The following is an 18,424-nucleotide window of genomic DNA, read 5'->3' as shown; positions in this document are numbered from 1 at the left end:
GAGTGTCTCCTGCAGACTGAGGTTCTGTGTTAGGCCAGAGAGATCAGCGCACTCTGTGAAGACGTGGGCTGCGGTGAAGACGGCACCACAAGTACACTGGGGGATCTTCCATGGCCAATCCTCAGCCTACACAAAACCATGGACTCTCTCCGTGAAGGCCGAAAAGACGTCTGCCACATGGTAGTTGTCTTCTTAATTGCTCTCAGTTTGTTGGGAATTTGGATAATTAGCCATTCCAGTTCCCAGGACACCAAGATAGTTTGAAGTAGCAGAGAACAAATATTTCTAGCTGGTACATTCACATATCTAGGAGGTAAAAGTACCGTTTCTTTAGCTGCTTCATCCGCAAGTTCATTTCCCGCAATCCCAATGTGGCTTGGGAGTCACACGTGATTCTGATGCCTGGATTACACAACCTAGCTAGGTCGTGGATCTACCACACCAGTAGGTACTGTGGGAAACAGGTGTGAACAGACTGCAGAGAACTTCACAATTCGGTACACAAGTACAATTGGTCCCTTTCATCATGATGGGCAAAATGCAGAGCTGGAAGTGAACTGGCTTCAGTCCAAACGTAATCGCTGGAGGTAACTGACAATTAGCAGCTGAAGTATAGAAAACTTTATTAAAGTTACTAATGTGATAGTGGAGGACTACTGCAATCATAATTTGTCTCACTTGTTCATAACATCAACTGATAATCATTGACAAGTTTATGAAATATAAACAGTATTGTACATACATAAAAACATGGTTTAACGTGATTAGATAGATTTTGAGGATATTCTTAGAGAATGGAACATGTCATTGTTTATTAATGTATGTTGCTTTTACAGGTATGTTACAGTGTTGAGTGTGATATAATTCGTGTTTTCAAGAGACTGAAAAGTTTTAAAGTTACATTATCCAAGTCACACTGGAAAGTATGGCTTTCTTCTTAAATTATTTATAAAATGTTATAAATGCCAACATCTTTATACAAAATAGAAATTCTAATATTTATTTAGTAATTTCCAAATTAGATTTTTAATTCACAAAATGTTTACAAAAAACAAATAAATTTACACTTTACAAAGTTAATGTGATCCTTTAATATGTTCATTTATAAGTCTCTCCAACAACCAAGTTTTCTGATTAATAGACTCCAGTACTTCTTCATATTCCCTCAAAGTGCTCTTAAATTTTGTGTCACAACTTAACCTTTCATAGGCATATTGTTTTTCATGAAGTTCCTGAATTCTGTTCTTCACTGTACATATTTCATTCTTTATAATGTGACTTATCTTACTCACAGCTTCCATAAAATTTGAATCTTCAGAGCAAAAAGAAACAAGCACCTGATATTTTAATACCCTGAAATGAAAAGAAAATAGCAAATAAATATTACGAGAGGGTTTTTTTTTCTTTTACAACTTGCTTTACGTCACACCCACACAGATAGGTCTTATGGCGATGATGGGATAGGAAAGGTCTAGGAGTGGAAAGGAATCGACCGTGGCCTTAAGGTATAGCCCCAGCATTTGCCTGGTGTGAAAATTGGAAACCATGGAAAACCATCTTCAGGGGTGCCGACAGTGGGCTCAAACCCACTATCTCTCGGACGCAAGTTCACAGCAGCACGTAAATATCAGAGGAAAAACCCTAGTTCTAGTAATGCAGGAGGCTACCATAAAGTGCATTAAAATTTTAGAATAGTTTCAAGACCTGGTCTACCGATTGAAATTCAATTTAAATACCAACATGCTATTCATGTTTTGGACACAAGATTATCCTATAAAAGGAACTGAAAATATATACTGTATATCAATCTAAACAGTTACTCTATCCATGTACAATGTTATATTTACACCCAAAAAGATGTGTATTCATAACTTATCTGTACTTAAATTACTATTACAACCTGAAAAATTCACACTCAAATTAGGAGCCATGTAAGAAATGAAGTCGGTAAGCTTTCTGAGCCTAATGCTTTTAATAGAGGACAAGCAAAGTTCTCTGGCGATGACGCCTGTAACTAATGGTTTTAGTTATAGAAGCATGATTATCAGAGAGGAATTTTTTTAAAGCAACTATCAGGAAGTCTGGGTAAGTAGAAACATAACTATGTAAAACAATCATCATCGTCGTTGACCATATCCAGTTGCCTGGGTATGGTGTACGAGCCCCCTCCATCTTTGTCTGCCTATGAACCACTGTTCTCTTGTGATGATCTCCCAATCTTGTCCTCTCTCCTAGACATCTTTCTTCAGACGGTCCATTTTCCTCTGTCCAGGGGTCTTTTCCCTTTTACTTCTCTTTCATATTCTCTTCTTGCAGTCCTGCTTGCACTCGTCCTTCTTACATGGCCAAACCACTGCAGTCTTTCTTTCTGGATCCTCTGTAGAAGGGAGTCTTCTAAGTTGTCCTTCCTCGTTTTCTGTATCATGGTGTGTAGGAACTTCATTTCTGCAGCTTGGAGTTTTGAGATGTCTTGTCTCAACGTGGTAGTTTCCAAGCTATACGTGAGGATGGGTGTATAATACTAATTTATATAATATCATCATGAGCATATCTACAGTATATCACAAAACCTTAACATGTTACACAAGTGAAAAATATTTTTTATCTCTATTAAAAATAAACATATTTTTTGTTTTCGGAAAAGCCACTTGGGTGGAGGTAGGGGTAAAAATAACTGAAAATGGGGTTGAATTATTTTTTATTAGGATACCGATATCTCAAAAACTGAAAATGTTACAGACGTGAAACTTGGTATTTGGAATCTCCTTTAAAAATAACAAGTACGTATATTTTTTATTTTTGAAAATCCACTTAAACAGGGGGAACTGAAAAATTAGTTGAATTATTTGTGTAAAGATACTATTATCCCAAAAACGAAAGATGTTGCAATCATGAAAATTGGTATTTGGAATCTGCTTTAAAAGTAAAGAAAGACATATTCCTTTGATTTTGGAAAATCCAATGAAGGGAGGGGGGTAAAAGAATTGAAAAATTAACTGAATTAATTGTGTGAGGATACTTACATCTAATAAAAACTAAAGTTGTTACAGGCTTGAAAATTGGGATTTGGATCACCTTTAAAAATAAAAGAAAAACATTTTTGGGGGAAGATCATCTTGGGGGGCAGGGGTGAAAAGTAGTTGAATTCCTTTTATGAGGACACATATCTCAAAAACTGAAGATGTTACAGTCGTGATAATTGGTTAATTGGTATTTAGAAGTGAAGAAAAAGTGAATTCTTGTTATGGGGATACTTATACCTCAAAAGTGAAGGTAACAGATGTCAACATTGGTATTTGGAATCTCCTTTAAACATAAAGAAACATGCCTTCCTTTTTTGGGGGGGAGGGGGGGATCAACTTAACGGCGGTGGGGCGAAAAAGGAGTTGAGACCAATTGATTTTACTGTTCATAATGTACTTGGTTCTGATCACAAACTGATCATTTTTAATCTCTCTTGGGTTCGTTTTCAAGAGCCATTGTTCTCTTGGATTTCTTTTTTGTAACTGATTTACCAACCCTCCTTATTCTAGATTATCTTTGGACTTACCATTCTTTTTTATTACAAAGGTGCTGGAATTATCATCCTTGGTATTTTTCTATTCCCATGCATATGTATATAGACATAAATAAATATTGCAAAGGTAGCTCAGGTGGCAACACGTAACATTATTTAGCATCAAGATCACGTTACAGTTCTTGGCCTTCATCAAGCAATTCAAAGCTAGGAGCAAATTCTCGAATACTACTGACATCATCCATGCCTATTTAGTTTCATGCCTTTCAACATCAAGAAAAATGTCCATGTTTTATAAAACACCTGGGTCTCAAGGATTTTATTAGAGAAATTTCCTTTTCACTGCGTGTGTTACAACAATACATGATGGTGATTCTTCCTTTTGATATTTTCCCACCCTTGCAACATTCCTTTGGCAAAGTCAGCGATTTCTTCAGGATTGCCCTAAAGAGCAGACCAGTCTTGTCAAGATACAAAATAGCTTTCAGTTCATAACTCTTGCTAGCTAAAAAATTCTCAACTTTCAGATTATTTGCAATTTCTCGCACTTTTTCTTGTAACAATGGCTGACTACTTGCACCAGTCTCTTCACCCAAGCACATTTGAACCACTCATATACAGCAACATTCACTCCTGCAAAAACCGACTCCCACTTTCTTTTCATTCCTCGATTCTATTTTCCTCCCACTCATTAAAAATTTGATTTATATTTATCAATTTGAAATTTTCAACAAGTTTTCTCACTGAAAGTAGTTTGGCACCTGCTATAATTACATTTCTTCTTGTTTTAAGGTCCAACACACTCGTCCCTTGTTACTCAACTTTACAGGAAAAATAAAATACTGCGGTATTTCTGTCTCACTAATTAGCGCATGTACTGCAAGTCTTTTCCTTGTCAAGTGGACTATCTAACCTTGACCTTATCAGCAACAATCTTAGTTATGAATAGAATTAAGCAAGCTGGGTAGAAAAGCCATAAGTAACTTGTGAGTAAACATCCACTGGCAGCATTCCTCGGCAATTACAATTCTCGGAATATACACCAGCAGTTAGAATGCACGAGGACCATTACAAATGCTTTAGAAAGAGAAATGAACAAAAGACTTAATTTCACGGATACTACAGCAATCCTATGTAGCCTACATTTCATTCTCCTTTTACTTCTAGTACAAGCATTCAAAAGGGATTTCCGTATGTCTGAAGAATGGTTTTAAAAGAAAGGATGGCATGGCCCGGTGTAACAAAAAAAAGTGTCCTGCAACCTATAAAGTATCAGCTTAAGACAAGTGGACGGGACTGATGGTGATGTCCGATGTCCAGACTTCGAGGTGTCCACTTAAATGAGGCTAATTTAACATGTCTTTAACATGTAAAATAAAATTGGTTCCGAGAAAAACTGTCCATGTAGGGAAGTGTCTGCTGAATAAGGGTGTCTGTTAACACAGGTTCGACTACATCACCAGACTGAGCTAAGATCAAACCTGCCAACTCAATCATAGAAGGGCAGCACTCTACCGCCTCAGCTACTCAGCTCGGCTAGATCAAAAATACAAACAATCTCCATTCACAGAGAAACTTATCGAGTACACTGACTAACATACGACATTAAAGCAGCACCATCATGTTTCAATTTGATAATGAATCAAATTTTGCAAGGTGTACCGAAGAAGGAAACACACATCGACAGCACTGTCATTTGTGCACCAGAAAATGAAGAATGTACAGTAAACTAAATCTAGTAAAATGTCTCACTCAATTACGAGAGTTTGATTTGTATCTTAATGAAAATGTTTACAGTTTTAGGAACACACTGAATTTTTAGGCCACACCCTCAAACATAACAAAACCCTAAAATCACCAGGAAAACTGCTGCAATCTTGGAGACGCCAAGGCCCTCATCGATCAACAAAGTCAGAACATTTTTGGAAATCAATTCATTTTATGCAGGATTCATTCCCAATGCTTCAACGATGACAGCGCTACTAACGTCAACCTCTGCAGGTGAAATCTACATTTAAATGGACTGATTCATGTGAAAAGGTTTTCAATAATCTGAAACAAAAGATCACAAATAATTGAGTCATCATACCCTTCATATTGGTTGTGACGATTCATACAGGCATCACGGGAATCTTACACCCACTGATGGAGAAGAATGATCAATCACTTTTGCATTTAGTCATTATCCACAGCAGAGTAGAACTATTCACAACTGGATCGGGAAACAATGGCAATAATTTCAGATGACCATTTTTTCCAGTACCTGTTCACGAGACTTTTCAAATTAAGAACTAATGTTAGGTGTAATGGTCCACCCAATCAACATATTTCACTTTACAACTGAAAACTATTTAATATTAAAATATATTAAACATACTTTGGAACACTTCTTCAGCCATAACGTCTCATAACAGATTACGATACTCACTGTTGCCATCTAATAATTTAAAAAATGGAAGAACCCATGTCCTTTACAAACTGTTTGAGAACACACTAAAGACAATAAATAATATTTACATAATATAAATAATATTTATATTTACACTTCTTGTTAAAAAATGTCTTCAATGTTAACATTTGAATCACATTTCTTGAAAATATGACATGCACTGCTGGTAGCTTCAGTGTACTGACTGAGGGAGATTTGAATTCTGGTCTTGGAATAGGAAAATAGTTGCTGATAATGTTTCTTGTTTAAAGGGGCCTAACATCTATGTCATCGGCCTCTAATGGTACGAAATGAGACGAAATGGAATGACAAATTAAAAGTCCATAATCTTCCACTGACCAGAATTCAAAACGTGAGGATGAAGAATGAATGGATATGAATTTTAAAAAATCAGTGGATCCGACCCGCAATGTCTCGCATTCAAAGAAACTGACGTGAAACAATAGTATTACTGACCAAGGGACTGTGTCTATAGCATAATACTGAATCAATGATGCTTTTAGTCTAAAGAGGTCCAAAATCCAAGTCATCGGCCCCTCATAATGGTACTTATCGCCAGGAAAGTAGAACTGTGGTATTTTTCACGTTGCGGTACTAACCAAAAGTAGCGGAGACTCGTGGCATTCCACACAGTATGGTACTACTCGCAGGTAATGGAAATTCGCACATGGAATATACACCTATGGTGTTTCGCACATTGCGGCACCATTTAAAGGCAACGCAAACCTATGGTGTTCATCACAGAAGTGTACTAACCACAGGGACCCGCACTGTCCCGTGGTGTTCCTCATATCGTGGGTACTAATCATAGACAAGGCAGAACCATGGTGTCACTCCTAAAGTGGTACTAATCACAGGTACTGTAGAAGCCAGCAATGCACTCTGTTGCTACTAATCACAAACCTATTTGGTACCTAACATAATGGTACTATGTGCATGTAAAAGCGACCCATGGTGTTCTCCGCGTAGTGGTAGTAATCACAAGCAGTTTCACGGTTCTAATACAATCATCCCTTGGTCGCCCCTTTTTAGTCGCCTCTCATGACAGGCAGGGGATACCGCGAGTGTATTCTTCGTCTGTGTCCCCCACCCACAGGGGGTTGTGTGTTTGGTCCACGAGAGGTATTTTATTTCCCTCAAGTCCGCTGGCAAGCTGGTTAGGACCCCCCTATCTGCCACCTGGAACGCGCCACGTAGAAGTATCACCTCTTCCCCGGCTACGCCAATGTAGTAGGAAAATGGGTAGGAAAATGGGACCATATCCACATCAGAATCCTTAAAAGCTTTAATTCTTATGAAAATTCCTTTTGAAAAATAAGCTATTTCTGGTAGAAGGAATCTAATGCTTCTGAGATAGCCTGTCATATGGCAAAGATCTTCACTGCATGACCACCATATTGATAGCTAAATTCTTATTAATCTTCCTTTCAAAAGGCAAGGTCATCAAAGTAGGTGAAACTCCCTATACCTGGTTCACATCTAAGCCTCACTCTGACTTGCTTCTTACCACGCTACTGCGTATGTTATAATTATGTTTCCTCTCGCCCGGCCGAGTGTAAATTGTAACTTTTCAAATGAGTTGCAATCAACCACTGAGTAGGAATTTTCATCAGAATTCCAAGCTACCACGGACGACTTCCACTCGGTCACAACCTTTCGCAGCTTTTTCTATCAGGATTGAACTACAAAGTTGAATTCAAGAACATCTATCAATCCTAAGCATCATTCCAGCTGAAAATCTATAATGAAATCTGTCAGCTTTGTCAAAAAAACGTTCAACAAATTTCAAATCCTGAGTTTAACATACAAATTAAGAGGAACTCAAACGCTCAAAACAGAAATAATACTCAAGTTCCTCCGTGGTTCAGACGGCAGCACGTCGGCCTCTCACCGCTGGATACCGTGGTACAAATCCCGGTCACTCCATGTGAGATTTGTGCTGGACAAAGCGGAGGCGGGACAGGTTTTCCTCGGGGTACTCCGGTTTTACCTGTCATCTTTCATTCCAGCGACACTCTACATTATAATTTCATTGCATCTATCAGTCATTAATAAATCACTTTGGAAGTGGTGACCCCAACAAAGAAAGAAAAAGATAATGTCCACTTTTTCAATACTATATATTACGTGAAAATTTTACATTTTTGTTAAATCATCACGTTTTTTGTACATCTGGTACCGGTTTTGACAAGATTCCGTGTCACTATCAGCCAAGAACAATTACACAAAGACAAAATACATTAATCATGACTTTCTTTCTTTATTGTGAATCTTGATTCAATATGGAACCTGAAGAATGAAATTCTTAACGTTAAATAAAAAAAAGTGGTGACCCCATCGTACTAATAGCCAATATATGATTGATTCATTCATTACATCCCTGACCCGGTCAAAGACTGCAAAACAGACTGTAGGTTTTCATTTTCAATACTCAAGTTATGCGAAGATAGAACAGTGGAATCTGAATTTAACATCGAAAATGGCATCTTCGAAGGTCAACATTTATCACTCCAGCAAGTCTTCGAGTGCTAGTTTTACAATAACTTCATCACATTCACCTGGGAATTTAAAAAAATTAACCAATTAGTCCAGTGTTGCTTCTATTGGAAGCAAATAGACAAAGATATTGAACACCTCATCCGGACACGCGATGAATGCACCAGTGTAAAAAACAGTTCTCCAAAAGCGCAATTACATCCATTGTAAGAACGAGAAAACTGACAACGAATACATGTCAATTAGATGGGCCCATATCCAGATTATCATCATCTTGTCCTGATAGATGCCAAATCAAACATAAATCTAATCAAGCAAATCAGCATCAACATTGGCTTCAACCAGAAAATCTACGAACTCATTCTACCATCAATTCTCACTGAAGCCCAATTGTCAACATAAATGCCTTTAATTGCTTTTAATAATCTACTCTTGATCCCAAATCCAACATATGAAGCTCGAATTCAAAGGACAAGGGATAAACTAAGACACCAAGCTGAGAAGAGATTAAGATGTTATCACAAAAGGAAATACCATGGACCATTGCGAGAAGGAGAACTTGTATTATTGAAGAAACCCATAGCATCCAAGCCTGAAGATAGATTTATTCCAACGAAGGAGGCTATGTACCCGGAATGGTTACATTGAGTCCATCCAAAAATTTCCCAGGCGCATGTGTGCTGTCTTCACGATATGTTTTGGACCACATGGTAATAGTAGGAAGTAATGCATCTTTTCGCCCAACGTCTTTTGACAACATGAAGGGAATAAAGCGGACGCAGAGAAGAACTTTGCTCTTTTTACATTACTGAACACAGTCTTTACAACACTAAGGACTGTGCGTTGTCAGTTGTTCGAAATATCAAGAAGGTTACATTACAGAACACCATCTTTACAATGGCAAAGTGTTCGTACGTTGCCAGTTTTTTGAAACCTTGAGAAGGTTGTCGTAATGAGGTTAGATAAATTTAAACATGTGTTCATGAACTTTTTTGTTTGAGATAGTAGTTTCTACCACGTCGAATTGGGCGCTTGGATTTTGAACACTTACCCACACTAATGCGAGCATGCAAACACTCACTAGTGTATAAATGTGTTGAAGCAATTGTTAAATTGTTATATTGAACAGCAATCTTGAAGTATGACAGTAGAAGACCACGTACATTCGGACAGGACATTCTGGAACGTTAATGCGAGTTACTTTGGAATGGACTGCCAAACGCAGAAAAGTAACAAAATTAGTGTAAATATGCAGTAATTTTGTTAACAAAACAATGTTCTTGTGTTTTACGAACTGACATGTGCGCAACAATACTTGACATCTTTTGGTCAAGTTACATTTTTTATGTGCATTCATTCTACAAAGTGTGACATGTGCACGTCAATCCTTGACATGTCGTCAAATTACGTTTTTTATGTGATTCATCAAGTTGAACTTGAGTGTGTTTAAACATGAATTGTTTAGAATGCGCGAAGTGGAAAACAGATATACATAATTATTTCAACGAAGAGGTTATCTTGTGTTAACTCATCGCAGGCGGAAACACATATATATGGTCGTTTTCTTTATGCTACGAGCGGAAACATATATATGTTCCGTTCGAAAATCGCAGGTTTATTAGCCAAAGAGGTACCCAAATATGCTTAAAGATGGCAGGAGCTGTTCTCTCAACTCTTCCGGTGAACGCAATCCCCACAGTATCTTGCCGAGTTTGTTTTCCTGTTTATGGGAGTCAAGTAATTCATACATTGCGTGACGCAATTTTCTCGCATGCCTACTTCTTATGTATTTTCGTGGTTTCCCGGTAAAATGGCATTGCGAAAACAGATCAGTGATACAGACAGTGTCAACATTGGATAATTGGTATAGACATGATGCTGTACAGGCTTTCGGGCTTATGCCATGTCAAGAAAATAAGGTGATTTATTTTCTTGACAAGGCATAAGCCCAAAAGCCTATGTCTGTAAGTACGGGCCGTGAAAGCATCAATGGCAACCTTGGATAATACGGTCGAAGAAGTGTCCAATTTTAGTTAATGTTAGTCTGAGGACGAAAATTCTTTCTCCAGCTCGTCTGAGTGCAACGACGACACAAGTGAGTCTGATACAGATAGCGACAGAGCGGACGACTGGACGGACGTGAGTAATAGCAACCCTGGGCCAACAAATATTATTCCCGTTCATAATATTGATCAAGGGCCAATATTACTACCACACTTTGATACTGATACGACCCTCTGTATAATACTTTCATCTATTTTTTTTATGACAAAATATTTCATTATATTCTCAGTGAAACAAAATTACATGGAGACAAAAGGAAAATACAGGCAACACCGACAAAAAAAACAGAATGAGAAATTGGCATCACCCAACATTGCGTGACAAAGGCATTTATTGGAGTTTTGAGGATCCATCACTTACAAATTCAGGGTTTTATTTGTGTACAGCATAGGTTCAACTGCTATGACTATTTTCTCACAGATTTTTTCACTTTTTGATGGACAAAGACAAAGAATTAAACTAAAATATCATTGAAAGTAGTTTTTTTGTACATATATTTCATAATGGCGGACTACAGTATACTTCAAGTTAACCATTGTCACATCATAAAGTGGAGTGTACCTTGTGCCGTTCTTCCAATTAAAAAAAAATGATTTTACAATTCTTATTTTGCCTTCAAACCGCTTCAAAATTTGGATTTTCACTCCTAAACAAGGTATGTGGTATATTTAGGCATATTTTCAGGGTTTTAGTAAATTTTCCAAAATTTTGCATGCATTTTTATTTTCTTTGCCGCCTATGGCCATAAATGACCACCGCCCGCGAAGGGTTAGATTACAAAGTTACATATGTTACTCATGGTGTCAGATATTGAACAAGTTCAAGGTGATCATTTCACTAAAGTAAAGTGCAATTGTAAGTTCATTTAATTGTGGCACAAGTTCGTCAGGGATAAGGCATCATATTATGACCTGCAAGATTTCACAACAACGTCCACATCCCTCTTCACCTGGATTTGGCATGTATAGGAGTTCGGTGATGACCAACCAACCAGCAACCCTTTTCAATCCCAAGATGGAAGCTTAAATCATGGAGGGGAACTGAAGAGTAACGCATGTCATAAAGAACTTCCAAAACGGACAGCAATGAGGTACAAAGCGTGGAGACCGCCATGACCACATGGCGGGGGGCAGAAGATCTAATATGAGTTTTTTTAAATCCAAAGTATTGTTTTCCCTTAAGTGAAATCACATCATAAAAAATTGCCACAATTCCAGCATAGCATTTGATTACATGATGACAGGGATGGGTTTTTTTTTTTTTGTATGAGTATTTTGGACTCAAATGGAGATGTTGATCAAATTTATATCTTTTCGAGTCCTATCATGAGTGTGAAGTTTAGATTCAGAATATTAATTTTTTTTTAATTATTAATATGCAAACTTCTCAATGGGTGTACTTTGTGACAGTACATGTAAATTAACACAAGCTTATTTTGGACTGGTTAATTAACACACAAATATTTATTAATTACATGGGGGAGAGTGATATCTGTAATTTAAGCATATTTGACCTAATTTTCGTAGATGGCTAGGAAGTAATAAAACATGGTTTGAAGGTATTTAAATCAAACACTGAAGGACATTCAAATGACAGAGTTAATAAAGTGAAGAACTTAACATGTTCGCGGCCGATGACGACACATATGCGTCATGACTCCACTTTCACTCAGTGCCGATGACGACACATATGCGTCACATTCCGCGCCAAATATTAAAGCTCGTATTTCCGCCAATATGTATGTAAACAAACAGACCTCTTATCTGTGCGCTGTTAAGGTATAATTAAACATATCCGCTATCTGGGCATCAGATCAATTGTCAGTTACAATCTCTGTAGCCATTACAATTCGGCACAAATTTCTGCGATGTCAAGAGGTAACAGTGAAGTTTCAGAACCTTCTCACCGGAAGAAACCCCGTCTTAGCGGGATAAACAGGCGATTTGCAATTAATGATGATAGTCTGGAAGCTCTCCTGAACGCTAGTGACAGTGACAGCATTGATAGTGACAACAGTGTGAAAAGTGACTGTAGCCACCTGAGTGACAATTTTAATCATGGATGTGTGTGTTGAGTGTTTACTCCCAATTCTCACATTACAAAAGATGAGGAAGACGTAAGTAATATCTCATCTTAAAATCTCCCGCCAAATAACATGGGCATAGCAAACACATTTGCGTCATGACTCCACTTTCACTCAGTGCCAATGACGACACACGTGCGTCACATTCCGCGCCAAATATTAAAGCTCGTATTTCCGCCATTTCTTGGAGTTCAAATTCATTCTCAATGAAACAAATAAACTTTATTGGTCGGCCGAGAATGAAAGTTCCTCTGTCAAGTGACGCGAAACCCATTGATTATTTTCACTTGGTTCCAGATGACAACTTGCTGAATAACATTGTAACTGAATGTAACGCATTTGCAGAAGAGTTATTTTTACAAGGAAATGTCACTGAAAAGTAGCGCACTGTATTGACTAGTTACATTGTACAGCTTATGGAGTAATGTAAGTATACATTGTTCACACAGCAATAATAAGACTCTACTGCACAGTATTTTTGTGTGAAATGTTCAAAAACGTATTTGCTGCGTCAAACAGCACCGAAGGCGAAAAGCTCATTGGTAGTGCTGCTGATGCAGCATGAGCATCACGGCTCTATGCACATAAATAATATTGAAATAATAAATCTAAAATGCACAAGGACACAGAAATGAACTCCTTTAAACAAAAAAGTATTACAGTACCACGGTAATGGTTGCCAATATCCGAGCGGCGGTGAAGGTGTTAATAACTGAAATATAATAGAAGAGGAAGTGAAGCCACAGTTGAATGTAACGTTTTTCAGTTGAAATATAAGGGCAATGTAAATTCTTAATCACTAATGTTTATGCCATAGCACAATTCTGATTTACCAGTAGAGTAACTTGCCAACAAAGGAGGGAAAAGCACGTGTGAGAGATGTCATTCTGTTTCAATTCTCTTAGTTTTATTTTGATGGATGCTTGCTTAAATTTGTCAGCACAATTATGACAGACTAATAGTTGTGTTTGCTATCACGCTGGATTTGTGATGTAGTTTAGTCTTTTGATATATATTTATATTTTTGGATGTTTTTTTAAATTTAACTGTAACCTTCTCTTTGTGAGTAGCTATCCTATGCACTCACTGTTCCATATCAATCTGAGATTCCATGCTCACCTATATCCCTAATTCCTTTTAGGGCACAATATTTGTCGAGGTAACATATTTAATTAATTAAAGGTACAAGACTACACGTTAATATCTGCGTAAGAAAAGTAATTGCAAATGTGCCATGCTGGTCCATTAATAACTAGTGTAATCACCTGACTGTTGAATGCAGGCATGCAAACATGAGTGCATTAGATCGTACAGGTGCCAGATATCAGCTTGTGGAATGGAGTTCCATGGCTGTTTCATTTGGTCGGTAAATACAGTTAATGCTGGTTGTGGATGATGCTGGAGTTATCATCCAATGATGTTCCATACGTGCTCTATTGGGGACAGATTGAGGGATTGAGCAGGCCAAGGCAACAGATCAACACTCCGCAGAGCACGTTGGGTCACAACAGCGGCATGGGGGCGTGCATTATCCTGTTGGAAAACACCCCCGGGAATGCTGTTCATGAATGACAGCACAACAGGTCGAATCACAAGACGGACATACACATCTGCAGTCACGGTGCGTGGGATAATCGCAGGAGTACTCCTGCCGTCATAGGAAATTTCTCCCCAGACCAGAACGCCCAGTGTAGGTCCAGTGTGTCAACACCGCAGGCAGCTGGAATACCGGCGCTCACCTGGCCTCCGAACCAACACATGGACATCATCGGCACCAAGGCAGAACCGGCCTTCATCGGAAAACACAACGGAACTCCACCCCACCCTCCAATGAGCTCTCGCTTGACACCACTGAAGTCGCAGATGGTGGTGGTTTGGTGTAAGTGGAATGCACGCCGCAGGGCGTCTGGCTCAGAGTTGCCCTTCAAGTAACTGATTTTGAACATTTTGTTGCGTCACTGTGGTGCCAACTGCCATTCGAATTGCTGCTGCAGACGCAGTCCGATGTGTCACAGCCATACGCCAAATATAAAAGTTCTCCCTCTCGGGGGTACCACGGGGACATCCGGAGCCCGGTCTTCTTGAGAATGTACCTTCTCATAACCACTGCTGCCAGCACACATACACAGTGGAGACATTCTTGCCAAGTCGTTCTGCAATAGTGCGGAAGGAAAATCCACCTTCACATAGCCCTATTATATGGCCTCGTTCAACCACAGCGAGCTGTTTATACTGGCCTCTTCATCGTCGTAAAGGGATTATTTACCTGCTCACAGTCACTCCGTCCAATCTCACAGGTAACCAACGCTCTCGCACAATACAGCCCATATTTAAAGCAAACCTGCAATGTCATGGGGCCGTAACTAGCGCCACGCTAATGTTATTTGTGGGAAATTTGAATCAACGTCATTTTTCAGATGTATAAACACGCCTACCAACATTCATTAATCTAACACAACCCCTTCTTGGTGTTTGAATATGTTTTTCTGCCAGTGTATCCAGATGATGGAAGATTTTTTTTTTTTTTTTGCTAGGGGCTTTACGTCGCACCGACACATATAGATCTTATGGCGACGATGGGATAGGAAAGGCCTAGGAGTTGGAAGGAAGCGGCCGTGGCCTTAATTAAGGTACAGCCCCAGCATTTGCCTGGTGTGAAAATGGGAAACAACGGAAAACCATCTTCAGGGCTGCCGATAGTGGGATTCGAACCTACTATCTCCCGGATGCAAGCTCACAGCCGCGCGCCTCTACGTGCATGGCCAACTCGCCCGGTGGAAGAGTATTCACCAAAAATGAATTTGAAGAATTTTGCAAGAAATGTGATATTTTTCAAGTGAATTGTACCAGTTCATCTGGCTACCAATGGCTTAATCATATTAACACTGAATTGTGAACAAACACTCGGAACTCAAAAGCCAATTTTGATGCACGAGAAGATACATTTTTGCTATAGAACAATGCCTTTAAAGAATGGTGAATCTCCAGCAGTGATACATCGACAAACCCATTTCCCGTTCGACACCCTTAAACCAATCAAGTTCCATAAGGCTAACACCTTGCAACAGGAAAGCTGTCAATTAACCATGGGAGAGCGTTGGAGCAAGTCACTGCACTAACAAGTAGCAATGATAGTTAAGGACTACTATTCAAAATTTTGGACAACTTCACTATCTGGTCAAACTGAACAATGAATACATTTTTGAACAACAAATAGATAAACTGCACTACATGGATATCCAATCGAGGAAACTGGAACCGTCCTCACCAGCCACATCAGAAGAAATATCTGGAAAAAAAATCAAAAATCGTTACTTGTGATTTAGTCACATTTCCACTCAATCATCAAGAACAAAACTATCAGCCAATCAACATTGTCCCTCAAGAACCGGCTACATGACGACTTCCCACTCCAGGACCTGCAGAATCAGAACCAGAAGTACCAGAACCTGTTTCAGAAAATTATACAGATCCACCAGGCCACGCAATTTTGTTTAAAAATGAAAATAAACAGTTATACATTTTTGAGATTTTTGTTAACATAATTCAGTTTTAAAACAAGATTGTACTAACTGAATTTTTTTTCTTGCATTCCAATAGCACAGCAGAATCATAGTAGCAAGTAACTCCATTACAATGGCTCGAGGTGCCATCATACCGAGCCTGAAACACTTCTCAAGTTATTGGCCTCTTGATTCAGAGAACAGTACTTTATTGTCAAATGTCTGAAAAATTGATGTGGAGGCTTATTTGATCTGAGTACTTGTACATTAGAATAAATTATTGTTATGATAAAGATTTCTGTGTGTGATGTTTTGTTTAAAACTACATGAAAAACTCCTAGTTAAGAATACAATAGTGTGTGTAATCACACACACTCACACGCACACACGTGTTTAGCTCTCTAAGGAGCACGCAGAACTATTATCACTTTCAACACTACCCTATTTTAACATGGATCCTGGCTGTGAACTGGATCTTTTTGCTAATTTTTAACACGTTATTATCGAACAGTGATTTTTGTACCGTATGAAGGTGTCAACCATCCAAAGTGAAGATGTTAATCAACAAGTGAATATTTGAAGTAATTTAATTATACTAGTCTTATGAAAAACATGAAAAAAATATTACGGAAATTTTTTTTTTACATTGAGGTTATACCAATAAGCTTGCTCAAACAATAACAAATAATAATTTAATGCGACTACTTAGGCCACAAATACACAAATGCAGTGGAATAAAATATTTACCTATTTAGGGATAGATTGTTTTTGTATGGTAGTCCTGAAAACATTGGACTATACACAGTCCTACTTTGCACTCCTTGCACCACCATCTACTCTCTTTTCTGATGTGCTTACCACTTTCCTTCTTGCCCCTCTCTGAGCATACCTCGCAATAACGAGTAGCATTCACTTTATTGTTCGTTCGAAGAACTTTTTCTGGAAAATGGTGAGCAAAAGTCCTGTCAACACTGGGGGGAGGGAGTAGGTTCCAGCCTTAAGATGTCTCCTCCTTTAGCTGCTAACCGCGAACTGATCACTCTCATGTAATCCACAAGAGATATCTTTGATTTTGAGATCTCTTTATATAGAAAGAAACCATTCACAACAGACATAAGGAACAAATGGAAGAAGAGTTTTTTCCACCATTTCATTGTCTTCCGTGCAAGTGGGTAATAACTGTTCAGTTGATCTGCTCTATCAACACCAGTTTTATTTATATAGTAATCGATGACTACGTCAGGCTTTAGTTTCTGTAAGACAACACCCATCTACCAGAAACAAGTGTAGTGGAAGCTTTATGTTTTGTTGAAAGGCATAAAACATCCCGCTTGATCTTCCACTTCACAGCAAGAAGGTGCCCTTTCCTCAAAAATATCATCTCGTCCTTCAATTTCTTTGTCTTGAACGTTGGTGGTAAACCCTTCTTGTTTTTCATGACAGTTCCAACAGACAGGGTTTTCTTTTGCCACAGCATATTCAGTAGGGAAGGGCTAGTATAATACCTGCCCATATAAATACAGTGCCCCTTACTGAAAAACTGTGAGCATTATCTATCTACAAGAGCCTGAATGCTGTTGTCAACGTTCCCTGCGGATCCCGTATATAGTTCACAATTCAGTACATAGCCTGTTGCCGCATCGCAAAGTACATACATTTTCATACCGTACTTATTGGGCTTATTCTTCATATAAACCCTAAACCCTACTCGACCATGGAAGGGACATATAGCCTCATCTATTGTTAGGTTCTCATACAGCTGAAAACTGGCAATTCATTTGTTCACAAAAAAATAAAAGAAAGGCCTGAGTTTATGTAGTGGGTCATGATTAGGTTCCCCCTTCTTGATGAAGGTGGCATTGTCATTTAGGTGCAACATAAATAAAATTCCGGAAAATCTATCATGACTCAACAATCGACTGGCAAATCCTGTCTGATAAAAGGGATCAGTAGACCAATAATCACTAAGTTTGGGTAGCTTCACCACACACATATGCAAAATTGTTGCAAAAAACCAATAAATTTCGTGAAGTTTTACTGCAGACCATCGGTGCCACATGGAATTTTCCTTCAGTTTGCCCTGACGTTTCATTGCCGCAACTGCCGTACCTGCAAATCTGTTAGTGTCCGTTTTTTTTTATATTTTTGATCCCATCGTCACTAAAACAAATTACTGAAACAATCCATTTCGTCACTCCCTGCGCAAAACTGAGTAGAACCAGATGCCGACTGGAAGACAGGTACCTGTGGTTGGTCATCTGTTTCTGACCATTCATCATCAGGTTCAGATGATCTAGCAGATGTTCCCAGCA

General features: G+C 38.6%; 1 protein-coding gene across 1 annotated transcript in view; it reads right to left on the bottom strand.

The window, feature by feature from the left end:
- Positions 1 to 411: 411 nt before the first annotated feature.
- Positions 412 to 18,424, bottom strand: part of LOC136857763 (uncharacterized) — a 55,094-nt gene continuing 37,081 nt past the window's right edge. The window contains exon 4 of the mRNA XM_067136667.2: positions 412 to 1,353. Within this exon, the coding sequence (XP_066992768.1) occupies positions 1,077 to 1,353 (277 nt within the window). The 3' untranslated portion in view covers positions 412 to 1,076. The remainder of the gene's footprint in view (positions 1,354 to 18,424) is intronic.

The sequence above is a fragment of the Anabrus simplex genome, chromosome 1, assembly GCF_040414725.1.
Source record: "Anabrus simplex isolate iqAnaSimp1 chromosome 1, ASM4041472v1, whole genome shotgun sequence".
NCBI lineage: Eukaryota > Metazoa > Arthropoda > Insecta > Orthoptera > Tettigoniidae > Anabrus > Anabrus simplex.
Note: the sequence above shows the minus strand (reverse complement) of the source record. Positions and strands in the feature narration are given on the sequence as shown.